General features: G+C 43.1%; 1 protein-coding gene across 4 annotated transcripts in view; it reads left to right on the forward strand.

Annotated features, from left to right (window-relative positions):
- The first annotated feature begins 639 nt into the window (after nucleotides 1-639).
- PPRC1 (PPARG related coactivator 1) overlaps nucleotides 640-22,616 on the forward strand; it is a 310,188-nt gene continuing 288,211 nt past the window's right edge. Inside the window, exons 1-2 of one of the 4 annotated variants that reach the window (XM_044056258.1) lie at nucleotides 640-803; nucleotides 21,936-22,103. In XM_044056258.1, the coding sequence (XP_043912193.1) occupies nucleotides 723-803; nucleotides 21,936-22,103 (249 nt within the window). In that variant the 5' untranslated portion in view covers nucleotides 640-722. Of the gene's footprint in view, nucleotides 804-2,517; nucleotides 2,572-21,935; nucleotides 22,104-22,616 lie in introns of those variants that run through there. The other 3 variants (XM_044056255.1, XM_044056256.1, XM_044056257.1) reach the window with 3 other exon arrangements.

A 22,616-nucleotide genomic window follows, 5' to 3' on the forward strand; every position in this document is an offset into this window, starting at 1 on the left:
GCTGCACAGACACTATCAAGCTGTATTATTCTTATTTGCATACCTCTCAAGTGCACCTCATTATGAGGAACGTACCTCATTTGGGGTCTTAAAAAGTTCATGTTCCTCGAAGTTCCCTGAAAGTTCCACATTGAAAGACACTGTCACACATTCAGTTTTAGTCATTGTTTTAAGTGAAATCCATTATAAATAGAAATGGATTATATTAATTCATTAAAAGATTATCTTTATAAGTAAAACCAGCATATTTTAACCATCCTATGACCTTCCTAGTTGAAGTTGTTAGTAAGCCATTAGTATGTGTTCCACATGTTGCCCATTTGTTCCACATTATGAGGGCTAGTGTTCCTCATTTTGGACATGGAAGGTTGAGAGCTATGATTTCGTATTTAAATCCGAAAAGGTAAAAAAAGACACGTAAAAGCAGAAACATAACAATATAACGGGAAAAGAGAGTCGTGGACAAATTAAAAAAGTTTATCATAAAAAATCGTCTATTTTCCATTACGAAAATAACACAACTGCAACTAATCGTTATAGAGTCTGACGTTTTACGCAATGAATAGTCACTAAGCGCATACTGTTGAGTGGCGGCGCGAGAACTCCAGCAGTAGCAACTTACAGATTCTATTTTGACTGTGCTGCTAACCCCGCCTCAATCGGCACTGGTTCGTTTGTAGCACGTGGTATTGGCTGCCGCAGTCCCAGTGTTATTGGGAAAAATGGCGGCGCGGTGGGGTGTAGATAGAGAACCGTTCATCGGTTATGATGAGGATTTGTTTGCCAGCGGCAGCATGGATCAGGTGAGTTGTTTTGTAAATAATAATTGTCTGTCAAGTGCTGGCATCATTTTTATGGTTGCTGGCTGTCAGCTTGGTGGTTATAAGGCCGTTAGCTTGAAGTGCCGGTGACACGTGGATGCAGGAAACACGGTGGCCGCCGCCCGGGGAACCTGTGTTGAATGATTATTAAAAATGGTGTCTTTGTTTTGTTGTCGTGGGAAAGTCTGTGTGTTATCCTTTCCTTGATCGGGGTAATAAGAACTGAACAGGAATACCTATGTGGGAATCTGCGTGTAGCAGCTGTCGTTACACGTGGGTTTTGGTAGTTGGACTCGCCGGTTTTTCTACCGGCTCACGCAGCCTCGTCGGTTCTGTTTGGGGAGGGAGTTGCTGAGTGAGCTATGTTCTATACGATTACTGTTATCGGTACTTTTATACGGTGATGATTTTGAGCTTATGTTTAGACACATGCCAGGGCCTTGTGGTGTCCCACGTCTGCAACTTTGGAATTTGTTCTGCTTGTTAATTGTTTCATGATCGTGGCTTGTTGTAGTCGTGTAGTTTGAGTATATGATGCTCTAGGCAGAGCTGTTGGGTTGTATGATGTTGAGGCTTATCTTTTCATAGTTCAAAAGATGATGCAGTCACATTGTAAATATTTTTCAAATCGGTGGTGTCTGCAATGCAAGGTACGGAGCGAATAACGATATTATGTTTGTGTTTAGCAACGAGACGCGAGTTTGAGATGCACTGTATTAAAATAGTTTCGATCTTGCATTACTGTAGAGTTTGGTTACTTTTAAAGTTGGTATAACTTTTTTGTGGATTAAGCTGGTTTGATTTCACCAGTGCTTTAGTTGAGGAATGCATTGTTATAGAGTATAGCTGAGCTACTTTTCGCAAGCAGTTGTGCATTTCAGTGCATGTTACCCTGTTTTAGATGACACTGGTGCATGTTGTTCAAGGTATAGACGTCTGGCATGGGAGTTGATCAAGCATCTTAATGCATGTTTCAATTTTTTAAAATATTTATACGTTGCTGTCTTGTGAAGTAGTGTGTCTCTCTCTCTTGTTAGTTGGTATGTCTTTTGATTTTATGTGAAGTGTGTGGTTTTTGCTGTTCTGCATATGGTGACTTGAAGGCACCGGCGTGTGGTATATATGTCATGCTTATGGTTTGTTTTGAGTGATGACACGTGGTTATCACTGGGACGTACCACAGTGATACTGCATGCTTGTAGGGTTATACGAGGTTCATTAGTCCTTGTAAAGGCTAAACATAAGTAATTCTGACGAGTGGGTATTTTAATTTGATTAGCTTGTAAAATAATACATTAAAACTAATTGGTTTAAGTCTGATAGATTTATTTTATTTTTAACGGTAGTACTTTTTTTCTAGTATGAAATAGCACCGCGTCCCCTAACACGCAGCTGCGTGGAATTTATATGCTGTGGAAACTGTTCAGCCTGCTTTCGTGTTTAATTTACGCTTGATAATTGTTTTATGGTAAATGTGATATTTGAATGCTAAAGTGAGATGTTGTCAGTTCCACGTATTAATCATTGTTATTTTTTTTTTCAAAAGTAACTGCAATGTCATTGATTTTTGTGTGAGTTTTGTACTGTAGAAAAGCAACCGACGGTGGTAACATTAAATTGTCTTTCTCTATCGGTATGGACACATCATCGTTGACTATAAACTTGAAGCCAATGATCACACAGCCGGGTGTTGTATGTGCTATAATGAATGATGCGAGTCTGTTTTACATTGTTGACCAGGTTGTCTCTGGTGAGTAAAATTGCTGTACTAGCGGTGTTGATAACAATCCTTATCGTTGTGATATAGTGTTTAAAGGACTGTTTCTGTATCGCTTGGTCTGAGTTGCCCCTGCTCTTGATGAACATCTAAATCCAGAAGCTGCTGTTTATATAGTAGGGAACAGAAGTTTTAGCCAGCCCATATCATAACGTAACTTCACAGTGGTGATAAGCAAAATTAGAGCTTTTGTAACATTTTAGTATATGCGGTAGTCTGTGTCGTTCTGTGACTGTATAGCATAACTGCTTCAGACAATGTTACCTTTTGTATCAGGTGTTGTACGTTTTTGTGATGTAATGCTCCATGTTTTCTGTTTGCATGTTCTGCATGATAGCAGTGTCACTTGAATGTGTAGCTTAGATATCGCCATATGGCGATTTTTGTCTATATGCGTTGTATATCACGTATGGAGAACGTTTTAGTGAGTTAGTATCAAGTTGATTTAATTTTGTTTTCATAGTGTCGTTTTCTGTGTAAGCTCTACTGCATACCGCTGCTCTTATTTAAGTCTGCATTTGGAAACTGGAAGCTAGATGGTGCTGTCTGTCTGCAATGAGCTACGGCTGATGATGCTATATTTTCAGGTGTAATTGTGTAGTGAATTATAGGTTCTTGGGTAGGTACTAGGCTGTCTGCCCGGAGGCATTTATAAGTCTAGTCAGAATGTGTTGGCTTTCGCTGCCCCCTTGGATTAGTTCCCTATGCCTTTTAAGTGATCCCAGGGGTAAACTTTGTTTCCCATCCACTCGTCAAAGTTTCTCTTGACGTGTTAACGAGGTGCTCTGCCTCATGTAGTTTGGTATCTTGTTCCAAAGCATGGGAAGTCTCTGGGACAGTAATCTATCCCTCCAGCACATCCTATTTATTGTTGTGGTGAGGTTTAGATCCCTTATAGTGTGTGGCTCGAGCAAATATGGTTTTCTTTAGGTGGAGCATGTCCATCAGTTCTGGGTTGTATATGACCTTCTATGTCAGGCAGAGATTATCTCTGAGTAGGCGGTATGCTATTGAGTTCAGGTGGAGTTTTTTCAGCCAAGCTGCATAGGGCATCTGTTTGAGGCCAGTGATCCTCTTCATGGGGTACTTCTTTGGTCTTTCCAACTGTTACTGGTGTCTTGTAAGGTACATCCCAAATGGGGCGTCGTCTTAGTGCTGAATAGAGGGCACAATGCCTCCTTTGATCTGGATGCGAACCCTTTTGTGATTAGGTGGGCCACATAGGATTTTCGAACCACTTTGGCAATGTGATTATCAAGAGAGATTATCTACTTGGGCCCCCAGATCCCTTAAGTTTTCCTTATTTAGGGAACTACCACCTATGTAGTAGTTTGTGGGTACTTTTGTTTTTTCCAAAGGCAATGACTATACTCTTGTTGGCATTTAGCTTGAGGCCACGATTTTGACACCAGGTATCCGTCTCAGTAAGACCCTTGGAGGATGTCTGTGTCAGTCGGAAAGTCTGTTATAGCCCCCAGATGCAGTAGTCTGTGAACTTGCTCAGCCATAGTCTTCCTGTGCTTGCTTGTACCTCTGAGAAGTATATGTCAAACGGGGGGGGGGGCATCCTAAGACTGAGCTCCTGGGGAACCCCACTTGTAACCGGTTTAGAGTTGGACCTAGCTCCCACAACTCTCACTATGTGAGGTCTGTCCATGAGCCAGTTGGCAACCCATCTTGTGACATTGGGGTTTATGTTCAGGCTGGTGAGCTTGTCTATAATACCTCAATGGGGAATTGTGTCGAAAAGCCTTTGCAAGGTCTAGGTAGCTGTGTGCTTCACCTTTCTCTCGTCTATAGCCTTGGTAACTGTCTCAAAGAAGTCCACTTGGTTTATGAGGCATGATCTGCCCTTAAAGCCGAACTGGGTGGGGTCCAGTATTTGGAGGTTCCCAATGTCTCTGTTAATGAGTTCCATGATTATGTGCTCCATAGCCTTGCAGACCAAGCTAGTCAGGCTTATAGGGCATAGTTCCTAGGGTCTGTTGTGGCTCCACCTTTGTGGAGCAGAGTAACTGTTGTTGTGTGCCACTCTATGGGTACCTAGTTTGTGGAGAGGCTGAATTTGAACAGCGTGTTTAAGTGAGGGGTTAGTTCGTCTTTGAGATTGTGTAGGACGCAGCCTGGGACACTGTCCGGTCTCATTGATGCTGTGTTTTTGGCTTTTGAGAGTGCTGCTTTAACCTGATTGTGATTTCAAGGTCTCTACATTCTTCTGGTATGGTTATGGGCCCTTTTGGGGGCGAGAGGGGGGGTGAAGTGTGCACTGAACCTGTCTGCCAGGGTGTTGGCGATATCGTTCAGTGCATTTTGTGCCATTCTGCACTAACTCCGAGCATTGCCACTTCGATTCTTGACATAGCTAAGGAATGCCTTGTGGTTATCTTTGGAGTCCTTGGCAGGTTTTCTTTCAAAGTTAGCCTTGGATGATTTTATGAGGGATCGTAGTTTCTTGCTAATGCTGATCAGGGATGTCTTCCCTTTTTGGGATTTTACTCTCTTCTGTACTAGTTTCCTTCTTCTGTTGTATGGCTTGTTTATGGCAGGGGTCCACCAGACTGGCTTCATTTTCTTGGAGGAGTGAGGCTTAGTATTGCTTGGGATAGCACGATCCTTGCATTCTTTTAGGTGCCTGTAGAATGCACCAGTAAAGGATTTTGCAGCTTGGACAGCGTTATCCTTTAGCATGGGGTCTTTGAAACTTTCCACCTTAGTCTTCCAGTAAAGGATTTTGCAGCTTGGACAGCGTTATCCTTTAGCATGGGGTCTTTGAAACTTTCCACCTTAGTCTTCAGTAACATGATGTTAGCTTTTGAAAAGTTTTTCACTGTGGTTTCCTTGACCTGGGGTGTGGGCGGAATATGGGTATCCAGAGTAATTTGTTTATGGTCAGATCTAGCCAGTGAGGGGTTGACCTCTGATGTGTAACACCTGTCGCCCGTGTTGGTGATGACCAGGTACAATATGTTGTCACCTCTGGTGGGAGTGTTTACCAGTTGATCCAGGGCTTTTGAGTTTATAAATTCTAGGAAATGTTGGGCAAGGGAGTTAGTAGTTGTGTAGTTCTCCCAGTTAGTGTTTGGGTAATTTAAATCACCCAATATTAGGGTGTTTGGTAGGACCCGTGTTTCCAGAAAAGCAGAATGGGTTCCGGGGACATGGTAGGTGATCTGTAGCAAGCTACAATTTGAATTGCAGTTTTGCCTGTTTTTAGTTGCACGTGGATAATCTCTGAAGCATCGTGCTGTGCCACTAACCTGGAGGTGTGGGTAGCAAGCTACAATTTGAGTTGCAGTTTTGCCCGTTTTTAGTTGCACGTGGATAATCTCTGAAGCATCGTGCTGTGCCACTAACCTGGAGGTGTGGGTATCCTTGATGGATATGCTCCCGACATTGTGGTTCATTTTATAGTTAATGAATGCTGTGAAGGGTTCTTGATGTTGATCTGTGTGGGAAAAGGCACAAGTGGGCGGGCTTTCCCATCACCCGAACCATCGAGAGGTGAATAGTTTGCCGCCTTCATGGAAAATGCTCTTTTCATAAATTGGTTATCTGCATTGCATGGAAACCTTTTGCATACGTTAATGTGCTCTTAGTATGTGTATATAGCTCGGATGTTGGAGAAAACTTGGATTTTGAGAATGGGGTTTAGTTTAGAAGAGGTGTTCCAGAGATTGATGTTGAAGTTTGAAGCAGAGGTGCTTTATATTTATTCCAGTTTGGTGACTGGGGAGATCCACTGAGCTCAAGAGCCCGTTTTCAGTGGAGGCTCGGGAGAAAAGCTCCACAATACAAAGTTTCATCACATAACTGATTACAATGAAAATATTTGCATTACAGTCAGGTAGTATAACAACAAACAGGTAGAATTGCAGTCGAATAGTTATCATTCTCTAAAGCAACTAAGATATATTAAAGAAATTTATCCAGGAGCATGAGAGGCATAGAGCATAAGGTAGGATGTAGATATTAGTTACATTTACAATCTAGGTCTTTGAGACAAATTAGGAAGGTATGCGTGTTAGCCAGGAGAGAAGAAAGATGGGAGGTAAGAGATGAAGAGTACAGTTAGATTTTCTGTGAAGAAATGGGTAGGAATGAAGTTGTGTTTTTGAAAGTGTTTAGGTTGTCACAGGTCCTCAGTGTAGAGGGCAGGACATTCCATTTTTTAGCTAGGGAAAAGGAGAGTAGAAGCTGGGCCCTTGTGTTTGTGGACAGAAATAAGGTTGTGGTGAGTAGATTTAAGGGGACTGGGGGGTTATATGGTTGAAGAATATTAGTGCGGGGCAGCTGGTGGGTTGAAATAATAATTTGTGGGCTGAGACAATTTAGAGGAAGTAAAGTTGATTTGAGAGTTCAAGCCAATTTTAAAGTTTGTAGGGAGGTGCAGTAATGAGAGAAGGAATTTGCCCTGATGGCGAATCTGGAGATTTTATTGTAGCGTACTTCCAGTTTGGAGGTAAGGGTGGAAGATAGATTAGTAAGCAGAGGAGCGCCATATAGAAGAGATGGGCAGGGAGATGTGGTGGCCAAAGTATGTCTAGTAGGAGAGAGGAAGTGATTATTTCTGTACAGTAGGCAGAGTTTTATGTGGGTTTTGTTGATGTCATGTTGGATGTGGGTGTTCAGAATTTTAAGTGTTCATCGATGGTGACCCCCAGGAGTTTGGCGGAGGGAACGAGGTCAGTGATGGAGTTAAGGCTGGTACTTTGAAATGAGTTTCAGTGGGAGTGGATATAGAGGGAGTGAATAGAAGAATCTTAGTTTTGTTAGCGTTAATTGAGAGGTGGTTTTGGTGCATCCATTTTTCAGTGGTTGAGAAGGCAGTTTGAGTTAGAGACTGGAGTTCTGTTAGGTTGGAGGCATAGCAGATCAAAGTTGAATCGTTTGCGTATTGGACAATGTTGTTGTTAGGAATGGCTTTGTGGAAATCATTTATGAAGATGTTAAATAGCAATGGGCCAAGTATGGAGCCTTGGTGTACTCCTGTGGGGGTGGGAAGGAAGGTGGAGGAGGCTTGGCCCCATTTCACGGCTTGGGACCTGTCTGAAAGATAGCTGGAGAACCAGGAAAGAGTTTGTTGGGGAGATGTTGAGGTTAGATGGTTTAGTAGATGGGTGTGGGAGATGGTATCGAAAGAACAGATGAACTAAGTTACCAGAATCTCGAGCTGAATTGACAAAATGTAAAAAGGAGAGAAGGGCTGTGTTGGTATTGTGTCCAGGGCGAAAGCTGTGTTTGGTAGGAGAGCAGCTGGTGTTCGGTCAGGAATGGTATGAGTTGCAGGTGTATGCATTTTTCAAGAAGTTTAGAGATGGGTGAAAGGATGGCTATAGGGCGGAAGTTGGAGAAGTTTGTTTTTGCCACCCTTGTGGAGTGGAAGAATAAAAGCAGAACACCATAGTTTGGGTACATAGGACTCTAGTAGTGATCTATTTATCAGGATGCTGATAGGGAGAGCAGTACTGTCTGAGGCAATTTTTAAGGAGGGGGGTGATGTCAGGGGCATTGGTGCAAGGTTTAAGTTTGGAGAGAAGTTTTTTTATAAGGTAGGTGGATACAGTATTAAGTTCAAAAGTAGGGGGTGTGGGAGGAGAACGTTTGGGCAGAGGGGTGTAGGGGGTTGTTGGGGAAGGTTTTGGTTAGCTCAGCAATAGAAGAGGTGTGAAGAAGGTGTTGAGTAGTTTGGCAATTTCTTGGTCAGACTTGCTAGTATCAGAACAAGGGTTGTTTGTTGTACCAGGCTTGAGAAGGGAGTTAATAGAGTTCCAGAATTGTTTGGGGTGTTTTGCATGATTTATTTGTAAATGGTTGTAGTAGATGTTTTATCTATAAATTTTTTTTTTTTGCTAGGTTTCGCAGCTGTTTGTATTTAAGTAAGAGCACAGGCTGTTTATGATGGAAATAGCTTTTCCTAGATTTGACTTTTTGTTGCTTAATTTTCTTGGTTTCTTTGGTAAGCCAAGGGACAGTCTTGGCTTTAACTCTTTTAGTTCGTATTGCAGCTAGGGAGTTTAGGACAGTAAGGAATGTAGAGTTGAATAAGTCAACAGCTTCGTCTAGAGGTAGGGTTTTTAGTGGGTTCCAGTTAGTGGGCTTAAGGGAGTTAGATGAGGAAGAGGGGTTAAAGTTGGTTAGGTTACGAGTGTGTAAGAGTTGGTGGGAACATGAGGAAGAGGCTGTAGCTTTGTGTGAAGGCAGGGAGGTGGTGGTCTAATGGGTTGGGGGTGACACCGGATGTTGTCGTTCTGTTAGGTGAGATACCAGGATCCAGTGTAGGATGGAGCCTGGGTGGTTGGTTTTGGTTGGCCCTAGTAATGGAGTTAATGAGTTGTGTAAAGTTGAAGAGATTTAATTGATTTTATATGGTGGGATTAGGGTCAATGATTTTTTTTTTTGCTAGTCAAGTTTTACATCTCCCTTAATGTAGGTTTCATGTTTAATATTGGAGGATGTCTTCCAAGGTATTGGTGTTGTTACCCAGATGAATGTTAAGGGATATGATGCAAATACTTTTATGGTCATTTAATTTTAGAATACCAGTTACTAGTTCAGCATTATTAAAGGAGGGGATAGGATTTGGGAAGGGAGTGATGGGATAAGTGATTTGGAGTAGATTAGTGCTACATATGAACATTTATTGGAGGGAACGTTGAGTAGAATAAGAGATTTTCAGTGCAAGTCATTTGGTTGTTATAGCTCCTTAGATGGAGTGTGTATATAGAAGGTGTAATTGTCTGGCAGTGGTGTGCTTTGTACTATGCACAGGCTTCCCGTTTTAGCAAATTATCACGTTTTTATCAGTGTTGGAGTAGGCTTTTATTTGCATTTTAAGTCATGTTGAGTATCTACCATTTTTGTCAATTTATTTCTTCACTGCAAAAGTGGTGCTACTTTCGGAGTATTTAAGTAGTTACTGTAACTCATGCTTTCAGTTTCTGAAGTTTCAAGATGAAATTTAGGCTTGCCACACATGGAGTACTTGTAGTAGTCATTGCATCCTTGTCTGTCTAGAACACTAATATTGATGGTTCTTGGCTAGTTAGTGCAAATGTGATTGTGAGAATTCTCTGCTGTTCTTTTCTGTGTGCATCTCCTAATCTGTCAGGCACTGTAATTGGAGGTGCAGCTGCTGATAAAGGAACTTTAAGATCGGCATGGGAATCCCAAGATACATCTGCCTTAACATTTTATGTCACACATCTCCTTGTCGTTTGCATGGAATCATTGGAATATTGCACAAGTTTCTTAGTAACTGGAATGGGCAATTGGTTACACACTACTCTTAACACATGCTTCAAGGGTTCCACACAGTATCTTTCATTTTTAGTGTCTCTGCAGAACTTTGAGACAATAAAACAAGGCAAGACTACATGAATAAGATCAAAACAATCAAGCAAAATGGTTGGACTTATAAAACACACTATGCTCCTGAAGCACAGGGGTCATCCTATCTGGTTCACACACAGAGGGGTTCCCATGCCCTGGATCAGGGTCCTTGTCTACTTGAAGCAGAGTCCATCCCTAATCCTATTTAAAATTAATTTTGGTTATCCGATGGGATATCGGAAATTTGCCCCATGTCTCTGTTAGCTTGGGTGTTATTGTCATTCTCTAACATACACTCCCCAAACCACATAACCTAATCATCCATGGTACATGGGGGTACTGTTGGGTTGGATTGCACTACTAGGCTTAAGGTCCTGGTGGTTGTTGGCCTGGTGTGTATCTATGAACTCATAAGTAAGAGAGCTGGCAATGTTAAGTGCTGAATTGCTGCGTTTGTAGATGGACTTATTGCTTGTTCAGAGGGTTTGGTCCTCTTGAAAGATGTGCTTAAGCGAGCACCAGCTACTGTATTTAGTTTTACTGTTAGAAATCAGAGGTAACGTGCAGACGTTGAGTATAACTTGGAGAGGTGAGCTTGGTAGGAATGCTGTCTACTCTTTACCAGAGTGGTAGACTTTTATACAAATTGGAACCGAAAGTTTTTTCAGAATGTTTTGGGCCTACTGTTGAATGCTGACCATTTGTAGGTTTGTCAGTCCTACAAGTATGCTCTGGACACTGGTCAAGAGAGGAGCTGTGGCAGCCATCTGTGGCCCAGATGAAGTTTGTTTGAGTAGCAGATGAATCACTGAAGGAGCTTGCATTCTGTGATTAGTTTTTTACATATTTGAAAATAGGATGGGGGTACTCGTCTAGGATGGTACAGCTGCTGTAGCAGGTTCTTGGTTCCATAGTTCTGAGTCAGGTGCTTTCCTGCTGCCAACTGACAATCCACGAGTGGCCCAGTTGTCATAGGGGGTGCTAGTCAGTAGCCTGCAGGAGGTTGAAATATCTTTTTTTTTTTTTTTTAATCATTCTATATTTGATGTTGGTGAGACAAATGGACTGTGAGGATGTATTGGGAATACCTGTGTGGTGCTTCTGTGTGGTGTGAATGTCTTCCTGATGCCCGCAGAGGGGTGTGGCATTGAGCTTGAGGCCTTGGCTCTGACACCAGGCATTTGTCTCAATGAGGCCTTTCTGTAGGTTGTCCACATCATTTGGGAACTTGGCTATGGCTCCTAGTTTGCAGTCATCTGCCAACTTCGTTAGCCAGAGGCTTTTTGTGTTTGGTATCTACTTCTCTGAAGTACAGGCTAACAGGAGAGGTCCCAGGACGGAACCCTGTGGTACTCCACTTGTCACTGCTTTGGGGTCAGATTTGGAGTCTGAAACTTTGCAGTGTGGGTTCTGTCAGTGAGCCATTTGGCAACCCATCTTGTAATTCAGGGATTTATACCTAGTTTAGTGAGTTTAGCTATAATCCCTAACAGATAGGTTCATAGGTTCATACTAGGCTATCTGCCCGAGGGCATTTACAAGCCTAGCCCATAGTTTTGTGGCTTACGCCACCCCTTAAGTATGGGGAACTATACCCATTATTTTGCTGTGCCTCTGTCGAGCAGTGACACTGAGGTAATCCCTGGGGTATATTTGCGATCTCCCATCCATTGGTCAAGATTTCTCTTGAACAAGGCCAGCGAGGTGCTCTGCCTCACATATACCGGGATTTTGTTCCACAGCATAGGGAGTCTTTGGGTGATGAATCTATCCCTCCAGCACGTCCTATTAATAGCCGTGTCGAGGTTTAAGTCTCCCCCTTGTGGCTCTGGTGGATCTAGATTTTTGAGGTGAAGCATATTCATCAAATCTGGGTTTGACATGGCCTTGTATGTTAGGCAAAGGTCACCTCTGAGCAAGCGGTAGCGACTGAATAGAGCTGGAGTTCTTTCAGTCGGGCAGCATAGGACAGATTTTGAGACCCTTTATCCTTTTGGTGAGGAACTTTTGTGGTCTCTCCAGCTGCTGCAAGTGTCGGGTCAGATACATTCCGAATTGGGCATTGTACTCAATCATTGGTCTGATGAGTGATGAGTAAAGGGAGACCATGACCTCCCTTGATCTAGATGAGAATCCCTTCATGATAAGGTGGGCAATGTAGAAGGTCTTCCTAACTACTTTAGCTACATGGGTGTCGAATGACAGACTACAATCAACCTGGGTCCCCAAGTCCCTGATAACTTCTTCTGTGCTCAGTGGATTGCCACCTATTTGGTAGCTAGGGGTAACCTTGTTTTTCCCGAAGGGTATGACTATGCATTTTTGGCATTTAACTTTAGGCCATGGCTCTGGCACCAGTTATCCGTTGCTGTGAGAGCCTTCTGAAGGATATCTGTGTCAGATGTGTTTTCTACTATGGCTCCCAGTTTGCAGTCATCTGCAAACTTTGTCAGCCATAACCCCTCTGTGTTTGCTTGTACTTGAAAAGTAGATGCCAAACAAGAGTGGGCCCAGGACTGAGCCCTGTGGGACCCCACTTGTGACAGGCTTTGAGTCTGACATGGCGCCAGCAACTCTGACCCTGTGGGTTCTGTCACTCAGCCAGTTTGCAACCCATCTTGTGATGTATGGGTTAACATTTAAGCTGCTGAGTTTTTCAATGATACCCGAGTGAGGTATTGTATCAAGGCCTTCGCCAGATCCAGGTAGGCTGTATGGACTGCCTTTCCTCATCAATGGCTTTGGTGACTGTTTGAAAAAGTCAACCAAGTTTAAAAGGCATGATCTGCCTTTGACAAAGCCAAACTGGGTTGGATCCAAGGTCTGCAAATTCCTATGTCTTTATTTATGAGGTCCATTATGATCCTCTCCATGGCTTTGCAGATAAGGCTTGTCAAGCTAATAGGCGGTAATTTCCAGGGTCGGTGGAAGCACCGCCTTTGTGAAGTGGGACCACAGTTGCAGTGCCACTCCTGGGTACATATCCAGAGGTAAGACTTTGATTAAATAGCTGTCCTAGTTGTGGGTTTAATTCCTCATTGAGTTCGTGGAGCACACAGCCAGGGACACCGTCGGGTCCCATGGATGCTGTGTTTTTTGCTTTGGAGAGAGCAGTTTTAACTTGGGCGTTGGAAATGTTTGGGGGGCTGCAATCATTTGGTATAGATATTTCTCCTTTTGGGGAGGGGAGAAGTTTGCACTGAACCTGTCAGCCAGTATGTTGGCAATGTCTGTAGGATCAGTAATCTTCACATCATTTTTGACTAGTTCTGAGCATATCTGGGAGTTTCCTCCCAGGTTTCTAACATAGCTAAAGAATGCCTTATGATTGTCTTTTGAGTCTTTAGCTATTTTTCTCTCAAAATTTGCTTTGGATGATTTTATGAGAGCTCTTAGTTTTTACTTATAGTGATCAAGGGTGTCTTACCTTTTAAGGATTTTGCTCTGTCTTGTAGTAGCTTTCTCCTTTTGTTGTAGAGTTTGTTTATGGCTGGGGTCCACCAGAGTGGACGCTTGCCTTTGGTACAGAGAGTCTTTGTTTTGCTTGGGATTGCCTTATCCATGCAGTCCTGCAGGTGCTGGTAGAAGGCATTTGTGAGTGATTCAGCGGCTTGAGTACTGTTTTCCACGCTCGGGGCCTTAAAGGAGCCCACACGAGCCTTCAGAAGTGTGACGTTGGTTTTCGACACGTCGTTTACTGTGGTCTTTTTTATTTCAGGTGGGGGTGGGATGAGGACCTCCAGCGAGATTAGTTTGTGGTCTGATCTCACCAGTGAGGGGTATACTTCCGGTGTTGAACATTGTGCTCCCATGTTCGTGATGATGAGATCAAGTATGTTATCTCCTCTTGTGGGGATGGTGACTAGTTGTTCCATGGCATTTGAGTTTATGAATTCCAGGAACTTTTGGGCTAGGGTGTTTGGGCTTGAGTAGTGTTCCCAGTCTATATTAGGGTAATTGAAGTCACCTAGTATGATGGTGTTTGGTGATACATTTATCCCCTCTAGTGTTTTCAGGAAAGCCATGTGAGGTTCCTGAGTTTGTGAGGGTGGCCTGTAACATGCTACAATTTGCAGAGCAGTCTTGCCTATGGTTAATTGCACCTGGATGGTCTCCGATGCATCGTGCGTTTCCACCAGTCTTGATGCATGGTAGGCTCACCTGGCAGGGAAGTGCATTCAGGGCAAATGGAACCCAAGTCAAATGCACCTGCATATCAATCAGAAAGAAATGTTAGCTGTACAGAATGCTCTGACAGCCTTCAAGGATCATATTCTTCCAGGACAACTAATGGTAAACACCGACAACACCACTGATATGTGGTACAGAAACAAGCAGGGGCTTACACATTCTTACCCCCTCTGCAGACTAGCCGTGGCATTGTGGAACACAGCCTTGAGCTACCAATTGCACCTACAAGCTCAATTCCTGCCAGGAAAATTAAATACACTGGCAGACTTAGCAGAAACCTCAAGGACCCACATGAGTTGTAAGTGGGACAATGGATTTTCAACATGTTGACAAGCAAATGGGAGAACCCAGATATAGACTTGTTTGCCTTTCCCCAGAACTACCACTTAGACAAATTTTGCACAAGGACTCCCCACAAACAAGCCTGGAAAGTGGATGCTTTGTCCTTCAGCTGGAAAAACCTGTCAGTCTATGCCCCCCACCCCCCCTGCCTGTGCTCTCCAAAGTACTACTAAAAGTCAAACGGGACAAACCAAGGATAATTCTGATTGCTCCAGACTGGTCGTGCTACCACTGGTGTACCCCCTCCTGCATAGGTATGATGGTTATCTCCATGGCGCCTGCCTCAGACTCCTTCCCTGCTGTCTCAGCAGGAGAGCCAGATTCTGCACCTTCCGCTTCCAACACTGAACCTTGCAGCATGGCTAATTACTTAATCTCTCCTTTACCATCCCTCAGCAAACCTGTGATGGATATCATCTTAGAGGCAAGGAGGACTAGTACTAGAAAATCTTATGCTGAAAAATGGAAAAGATTCTGTGCCTGGAACCAGTCTCGAGGGATGAGCACAGCAGCGCCCAATTTACCTCCGATTTTACAATACTTGACTGAGATGTTTCACAAAGGCCCGTCTTTTTCCTCCATTAAAATCCACCCCTCAGTCATTTCGGCTTATTATAACACACAACCTCCCTTCTTCTCTCATCCACTGCTCAAGCAGTTCCTCAGAGGGGCCAAAAATTTGAGACCACCCATGAGAACTCCAACCCCAGCCTGTGACCTTAACTTTGTCTAGGAGAAACTCACTCTACCTCCTTTTGAGCCAGCTGCTACTGCAGACTTAAAATTTCTTTCTTGGAAAACCGCTTTCCTTTTAGCAGTCACTTCAGCAAGAACGGTATCTGAATTATAGGCCCTTATGGCAGTGGAGCCTTTCATCATCTTTCATGCGAACAGGGTGTCCCTCAGAACCAATCCATCCTTCATGCCAAAGGTGGTATCCAGTGTGGCTCTTAATCAGTCCGTTCATTTGCCAATCATTTTTCACAGTCCACAGAATAAAGGGGAACAGATACTGCATTCCCTAGATGTGCAAAGACAACTTGATTCTATTTAGACAGGACTAAACCTCAAAGGAAATCTGAACAGCCGCTGGTAGCATTTGCTGCAGGGGCAGAGGAGATAGCTATTTCAAAGCAAACCAATTCTAAATAGATAAGCCATTGCATTAATTTCTGCTATAAGCACCATGGAAAACCTATCCCCCAGGTGATCAGACCTCACTCCACCAGGGCTGCATCTACCTCTACAGCCTTTCTCGGAGGCTTCCCTACCAGGGACATCCTAGAAGCTGCTATCTGGAGTTCTGTACATACTTTCACCAAGCATGATCATTCGCCAATTTTCTCTAAATCCTGAGCTGGCTTTGCCACTGCAGTCTTGCAGGGCCTTATAGCTGGCCCTAATGCTGTCTAAACTCCTCCTCCCAACCATAGCTTTGGGAATCGATCCAAATGTAATGACTGCAACAGTGAAACACTAAGAACATAGTACAGTTGTGTGCTCTTAACATAAATGTAGATGTTCGAGTGTATTCACTGTTGCAGTCTTGGTTACCCTCCCTCCAGCCCCCTAACTTCTTGTGGCTATGTCTCTACTTTCCTTTACTATGCTTAAAAGCCTTTTGGTGTATTTGCTTTTTGTTGGTGGTATATCATTGTGCTTTTATGTTTAATTGCTTCCCATTAGGGGGCACCTGACATCTGGGGCAAGAAAAACTGATGTAATGGCGTCAGCTGCATGTTTTGAAAATTAAATATTAAAAAAATAGTGAAAAATTAAATTTTTTACTGTGGTGGGCGGGATGTGGATGTCTAGGGTGATTAGCTTGTGGTTGGATTTGACTGAGGAATTGACCTCTGGTGTGGAACACCGGTCGCCCTTGTTGGTAATGACCAGGTCTAGGGTATTGCTGCCCCTTGTGGGGGTGTGGATGAGTTGATCCAAGGTACTGGAATTTATGAATTCCAGAAAATGTTGAGCAAAAGAGTTGGTACATGAGTAGTTTTCCCAGTTAATTATGGGGTAGTTTAAATCTCCCATTATTGGGGTGTTGGGTTGTACCCCAATATTTTCCAGTGCCTCAAGAAATGAGGAGTGGGAATCCTGGGGCATGGTGGGGGATATGTAGCAAGTTACAGTTTGGATTGCGGTCTTGCCCAGAGTTGGTTGCACTTGAATACTCTCTGATGCATTATGTTGAGCAACTAACCTGCAGGTGTGGATATTCTTAATGAATATGACCACGCTCCTCCTTTAGTGTTTTGGTCCAGGTTAAGTGGCCGAAAGGTGTGGTATGAATTATAGCCTGGTAATGCAGGGTTGCTCTCTGGAGCTTTGAAACAGGTCCGTCACTGCACAGATGTTGGTGTTCTCCATTTTTAAGGAGTGCAGAGAGTGAATGCATTTTGAGGTTTAGACTTCTAGCATTACCCTCATATTTTGCTTGCTTGTACCTGTTAAGGTTGTGAATTTGTCATTTGAACCTTGCCTAAAAGAGGCACTTTAAGAGCCTTAGCCAGTATCTGGAATCCCAAGGGCGATAGGTGCAGGCTTCTCTGTCAAAGCCTCATGGTCTGTCCATGTCATCCCAGGCAGACCTATACTGGATCCCCTTAGAATGACACCAGAAGCTTAGCCAGTTCAAGTCCATCATTTTGTCCTTGTACTGTGGCATCATTCTAGGTGATAGCAGGATGCTACTTGGGGCTAGGGTCTCTCCATGTAGTCCAGGGAGGTACGTCTCTGTCATTGTCCATGTTGGTGTGAATGACGAGTCACATTTGTACTTGTGGAGTGACCCGAGTGCATGCATTATGTGGTGGATCCTGGCACCCGACAGGCAGCTTGACAGTAACTTTTTCCTTGTTTAGTCATAGGGGACTCTCTACTCAGGCACACTGATGTTCCACTCACCAGGCTAGAGTGTTTGGTACGTTGTTATGCCTTATGGGCTGTGGTTGAGTGGCACACTGTGTTTCTGGGCTATGTGTCATTTGGGTTGTGTTGGGGGGTGGAGGTTGCTTGCGTTTCTGCTTTGGAGGTCTCTGTTGCTTGAGTAGATTTTTGAGAGCCTCTGTGGATATAGGTGTGTTTCGTGTTTCTTTGTGTGTGTTTTGGTCGTGTAGGTTTTGAGGGACTATTTGAGTGTGGTGTGGTACAAGGGTTTATCTTTTCCTCTTGACTAGTCCAGTCTAGGGTGAAGAGAGCTTTGCTTCCAGTTTGGCTACATAAGTGCCTCTCTCACAGGTTGTAGTATTGGGTGGTAGAAGGAGAGGGTTGTCTGTGTACATGAGGCAATTGATGCATTGCCCCAAGATGCCCAGATTCATCAGTTAGACCAGATAAAACACCGGGAGCTGACCCTTAGACATGCCTGGATAGGTGCTTATTTACCAAGTACTAAAACCTGTTTTTTTTTCAAGACAAGTGAGGAAAGTTGAGTGCTGTAGTAATTTCTAGCTTATTTAGTGCTTATGAGTTCTGAACAAGTGCTGAGCTCAAAGAAACAGATTTTAGTGCTAAAACTAAAAAAACTGGCTCGTTCTAAGGGAAGACTTGAAGAGCAGACTGTATGGCGCCAGGACTAGTTTTACCCTAGCTAAGCGGCGATGCATAGTGTGTTTTTTTTTTAATCGTAGCAAATGATCAAACGGATTTAAAATAATTAGCCAATAAAACGCTAAAAACTGAGCCCCGTTCCTGCAGTCTTCGATCAGACAAGTTCAGACTGCACACTCCTGCCACAAGGGTGCATGGGAACCGTCTCCAAATAAAGATGGTCTGGATGAGTGCTCAAGTTATACAAACAAAGCTAGATTCAGCAGGTCTGAATTTAGTCTATGCTACAGCAAACAAGGTGTACCAATTTCAGAAAGAAACCGTTCAAATAAGCCTTTAACCAGAAACTCACAGCTCAGAAGGGCAGAATCTACTCTCTCCTCCCACAAGAGTGCAGACCACACCTTCTTAATGTAAAATAACTGGCCCAAGTGCTTAAACCAGAACTAATACACTTTTTTAGAATAACGGACAATAAGCCTTTAATCAGCAACTCCCAACTTAGAAGGATGTAAGCTACCCGTCCTGCCACAACAGTGCAGACCACAAACCTTAATATGAAACTGGTCTGAAGCCCAAGTGCTTCAACCAAAGGCTTAGAATAACAGTTACAGTTTAATCAGGCTACTAACAAACAGTAATATATGCAGCAAAATAAATGCAATTAAGTACTTTTAAGCACAAGCAGCAAAATAAAGTAGGAATAAACGCAAATACAATGAAAGTATTATAAACTAATTTTATGGAAAGAATATCATGACCAATAGATACAGTAAACCTCCGGACACTGGGCCCAACCCAGTTTGATTTCATCAAGGGCATGTCATGCCTACTCAGCCTGGTGTACTTTTTTTGAGAAGGTAACCAAAGCAATGGATGAGGGGGAAAATGGTTCACACTACCTACCTTGACCTGGCCAAGGCGTTTGACAAAATACCCCACTCATGCATTGTTGACCAATTCAGGAGGTTTGGTACAAACTCGTATGTCACCTGGTGGATAGTAAAGTAGCTCACAGGACCAAGGAAGTTTTAGAAGTGGGGAGTCCACCTGTACAAAGAGGCCAGTCACAAGTGGAGTCCCTCAGGGAGCTGTCCTTGGATGACTCCTTTTTAGCATTTACTTCTCTGGAGTCAGTGCCATTGTCTCTCTCGTCTCTATCTGGTTAAATTTGCTGATAGTAAATTAGGAGCTGTCTTTGAATCCCGCGCTGACACAAATGTTGTCCAGGAGGGGCTGACACAGGCAAGCACGTGTTAGAGCCATGGACGAAAACTAAATGCCAAGAAATGCATAATAGTATCCTTTGGGAGGTCATCCATCTGTTGTAACTATTATATTCACAACACACCCCTTAGACTTGACCCAGTAGTCATGGACTTGGGGACATACATAGATAGTAGCCTAGCCTTTGACCATCACATGTCTACAGTAGTGAGGAAATCATTCTCTGTTGTGCAAGTTATAAACAAAAGTATGATATCTAAGTCCATGGAAGTCATTGTTCCAATGTGTTCAGCATTCATCAGATCTAGCATGGAGTACAATGCCCCCTATTGGTTTGTACATAACCAGGCATATCCAACAATTGGAACGTGCACAGCAGTTCCTCATTTAAAAGAATGCAGGGTGCAAGTAAAATCTCCTGTACAGACTGCCTCAAGGCCCTGTCCTTGTATTCGGTCTACTACAGGCTTTTGAGGGGATATCTATGCAAGGCATATAGGGCATTGTCATACCTCACTGTACATCTCCTGCATATCCACAAAACAGACTGCACCGGAATTACCCATTCAAAAGACTTGAACCTTGCCTGTGATGTATATACTACCTGCTGGAGAGACAGGTATGTATCCCATAGAACACCCAGTCTCTGCAACAGGCTCCTCATCCATGTGAAGCAGATTTCCTCCCCAACCCTTTTCAGGTGCAGGTTGGACAATTGGACGGGGACTGAAAATGAATCCTTGGTTTGCCATTGATGTCTGTAATGGACAAGGGTAACAGAACTAGTCAGAGATTTGGGATGCATGGCTAGGTATAACAAGGCCCTTTTGGTCATTGTCCTAGTAAATATATAAGAACCTAATATTTGTTAAAATGTAAAATGGGTGGAAGCTCTTCCACAATGTATTCGTATAAGACATTGTGTTTATACCCTGGATTCTCTTGGGTATTCCAACTGTTGCATATGTTTGGTCAGGTAATGCTGAAGGGGGCATTTTACTTGATGGGTCTGATAAGGGCCAAATAGAGTGGCACTGTGACTTCCTTGGACCTGAATGCCATGCCCTTACAAGATGGATGACCTAGAATGATTTTCTTACTGTTAGTCGTGTTGTTTAAAGGTTAGATTGCTGTCTGCATATGTTTCCAGTTCTTTCTGTCCAGGTCATCTCAGGAATGTTCTGTCCATGGAATATTTAATCTTTGTGGCAGTGTTCCCAAAAGTCTCTACAGTCGTTTCTTGGCATTGTCTGCCTGATTTTGGCACCAGTCATTCGTCTGCGTTGGACCCTCCTGTAAGATGTTAATGTCATGGGGAAATCTATGATGGCTCCCACCTTGGAGCCCTGAGGTACCCTGTTGGTGGTTGTGCTCTTAGTGGAGATGGTCTCACCAGTTCTGATTTCCTAGGTTCTGTCTTTGAGCCAGCTGGCAATCCAGCAGCCTGTGCTGATAGGCAAGAGTACTAGTGTAGGTGCCCTTGTGGAGCATTTTAAGCCTACCAACTTTCCTTTTCAAAGGTGAGAATCAAACCTTGTACCTTATGTCTGTCTGAGTTAAAAACTTTTAACTATTTTGCCAACCCCCAAACCTTTTAACTATTTTGCCAACTGCCAACCCCCAAACCTTTTAACTATTTTGCCAACCCCCAAACCTGATTTTAGGGTTTATGCCCATTTCGGTGAGTTCATCTATACCCCAGTGAGAGATCCTAACACCTTAGCCACGTCTAGGTAGGCACTCTTGCACAGTTTTCCTCATAACTTTGGGAAATAAGTCCACCAAGTTTAGTATGCACGCTCTTCTTGCTACCTGCTTTTTTGATAATTTCCATGATTAATTGTTCCATGGCTTTGCATAGTCAGACTAATAGGTCTTTAGTTTCCATGGTCTTTTGATAGACTACCCTTGTGAAGTGGGATAACCTCTCTCTATTTATTTATTTATTTATTTTTTTTTTTTTTTTGTGGCAAGGTCAGCAATGTAGTAACTTTTTAGTTCTTGATTGTTTTGGGTTGATTTCTGAACTGCTTACTTCATGACTGGGTCAGCATGTTGTTCTTGCCCAGCAGTAAGTGATGTTATGGTCCGCTGCACAAAACTGAATCCTTTCAGCAAGTTGCAGAGGTGGGAAGACTGCCTTTTTAAACCCACAAGTCACTCTGATAAGATTGTTTCAAAAAAGGTGCATTGACCAATAAACATTTAAGCATCGTCTAGAATTTTGAGGTTTGGTGTTTTAGCATTTTATTTGTAGTATTTTTCCTAGTTACTTGTGTTGAAAAGAGAAGGTTAATAAATATTTTGCTGCATACAATTCTGTATATCTGGATCTTTGAGTGATTTGGCTGATTTCAAATTTTTCCAGCTTTTTCTGGTGGGGGATTTATTCACTAGGCTTAAGGAATATGAACTTTGTTGCAACTGATGGTTTTGACGCTAAAAATAACCTTAGTGTGCTATATCTCAAGGTTTCCTTAATGTGGCTTGATCACCATCGTTCTGTATTACTCCAAAGTGCAGCTTTTATTGTGAAGCAGAGTATTAGAAATGAGAATTAAAGAAAAGTGCTAATGTGTTGCTACTTTAGAATAAATTTTCCGTTCCAGTTTGAATGCATCTGCAGAGTAATAGAGTATTGTATTAAGTGGGAAGCTTTTTACATGAGTTAACATGCGTCTTTATTTCAGCAGTGTGGCCCCCTAACAGAAGATGTCTGCGCCAGCCTTCCCGATCTTGATTTCATGCCACTGGACGCTGGAGGCTTTGGCTCAGTGGGTGGACTGCTTGGATCATTGCACGGTTGTATTGATTCATCTATTATATCAATCATTGAAGACTCCAGCAGTCTGGCTGAGGTAAGTAGTGACAAAATGAGAGGATGCCTGTGTGATTGATTTGACATTCTCCTAATCTAATCTGTGGGAAGTACCATAATTGCTTCACACTTGAGCTGCAACAGGTAACCAATATCCTTTCTGTACAAGTGTATTAAGTCTTCTCTTTTTTTTTTATGGTTTTCTAGTTACTTACAGTCCTTTGCAAACTGTCAAATAGCCGAATTCCTCATCCACTTGTGAGAACAAGCTTGAGTGCCACAGGGATCAGTTATAGGGGGGCCCCTATTATTTGATGATCATGTTTAAAATGTACAAAGCAGACAAACGTGCAGCAGTCCTACATCATGCTGACAACTCTACTCTTGTTTGCTCAGCCCTAGCATTATCCCAACTCCAAACAACCATCTAAGACTCTTCAGAAACCCGGTTAGAACAGCCCCAACTACTCTTGAACCCAAAAAAGCAATCCCTTTTGTCTCTAGCAACCTCCCATCAGCTAGCACTGCACTAAGTATGGCACACCACCGAAAC

Source organism: Protopterus annectens, chromosome 14.part0 (assembly GCF_019279795.1).
Source record: "Protopterus annectens isolate FY-2018-M chromosome 14.part0, PAN1.0, whole genome shotgun sequence".
In the NCBI taxonomy this organism is placed as follows: domain Eukaryota; kingdom Metazoa; phylum Chordata; order Ceratodontiformes; family Protopteridae; genus Protopterus; species Protopterus annectens.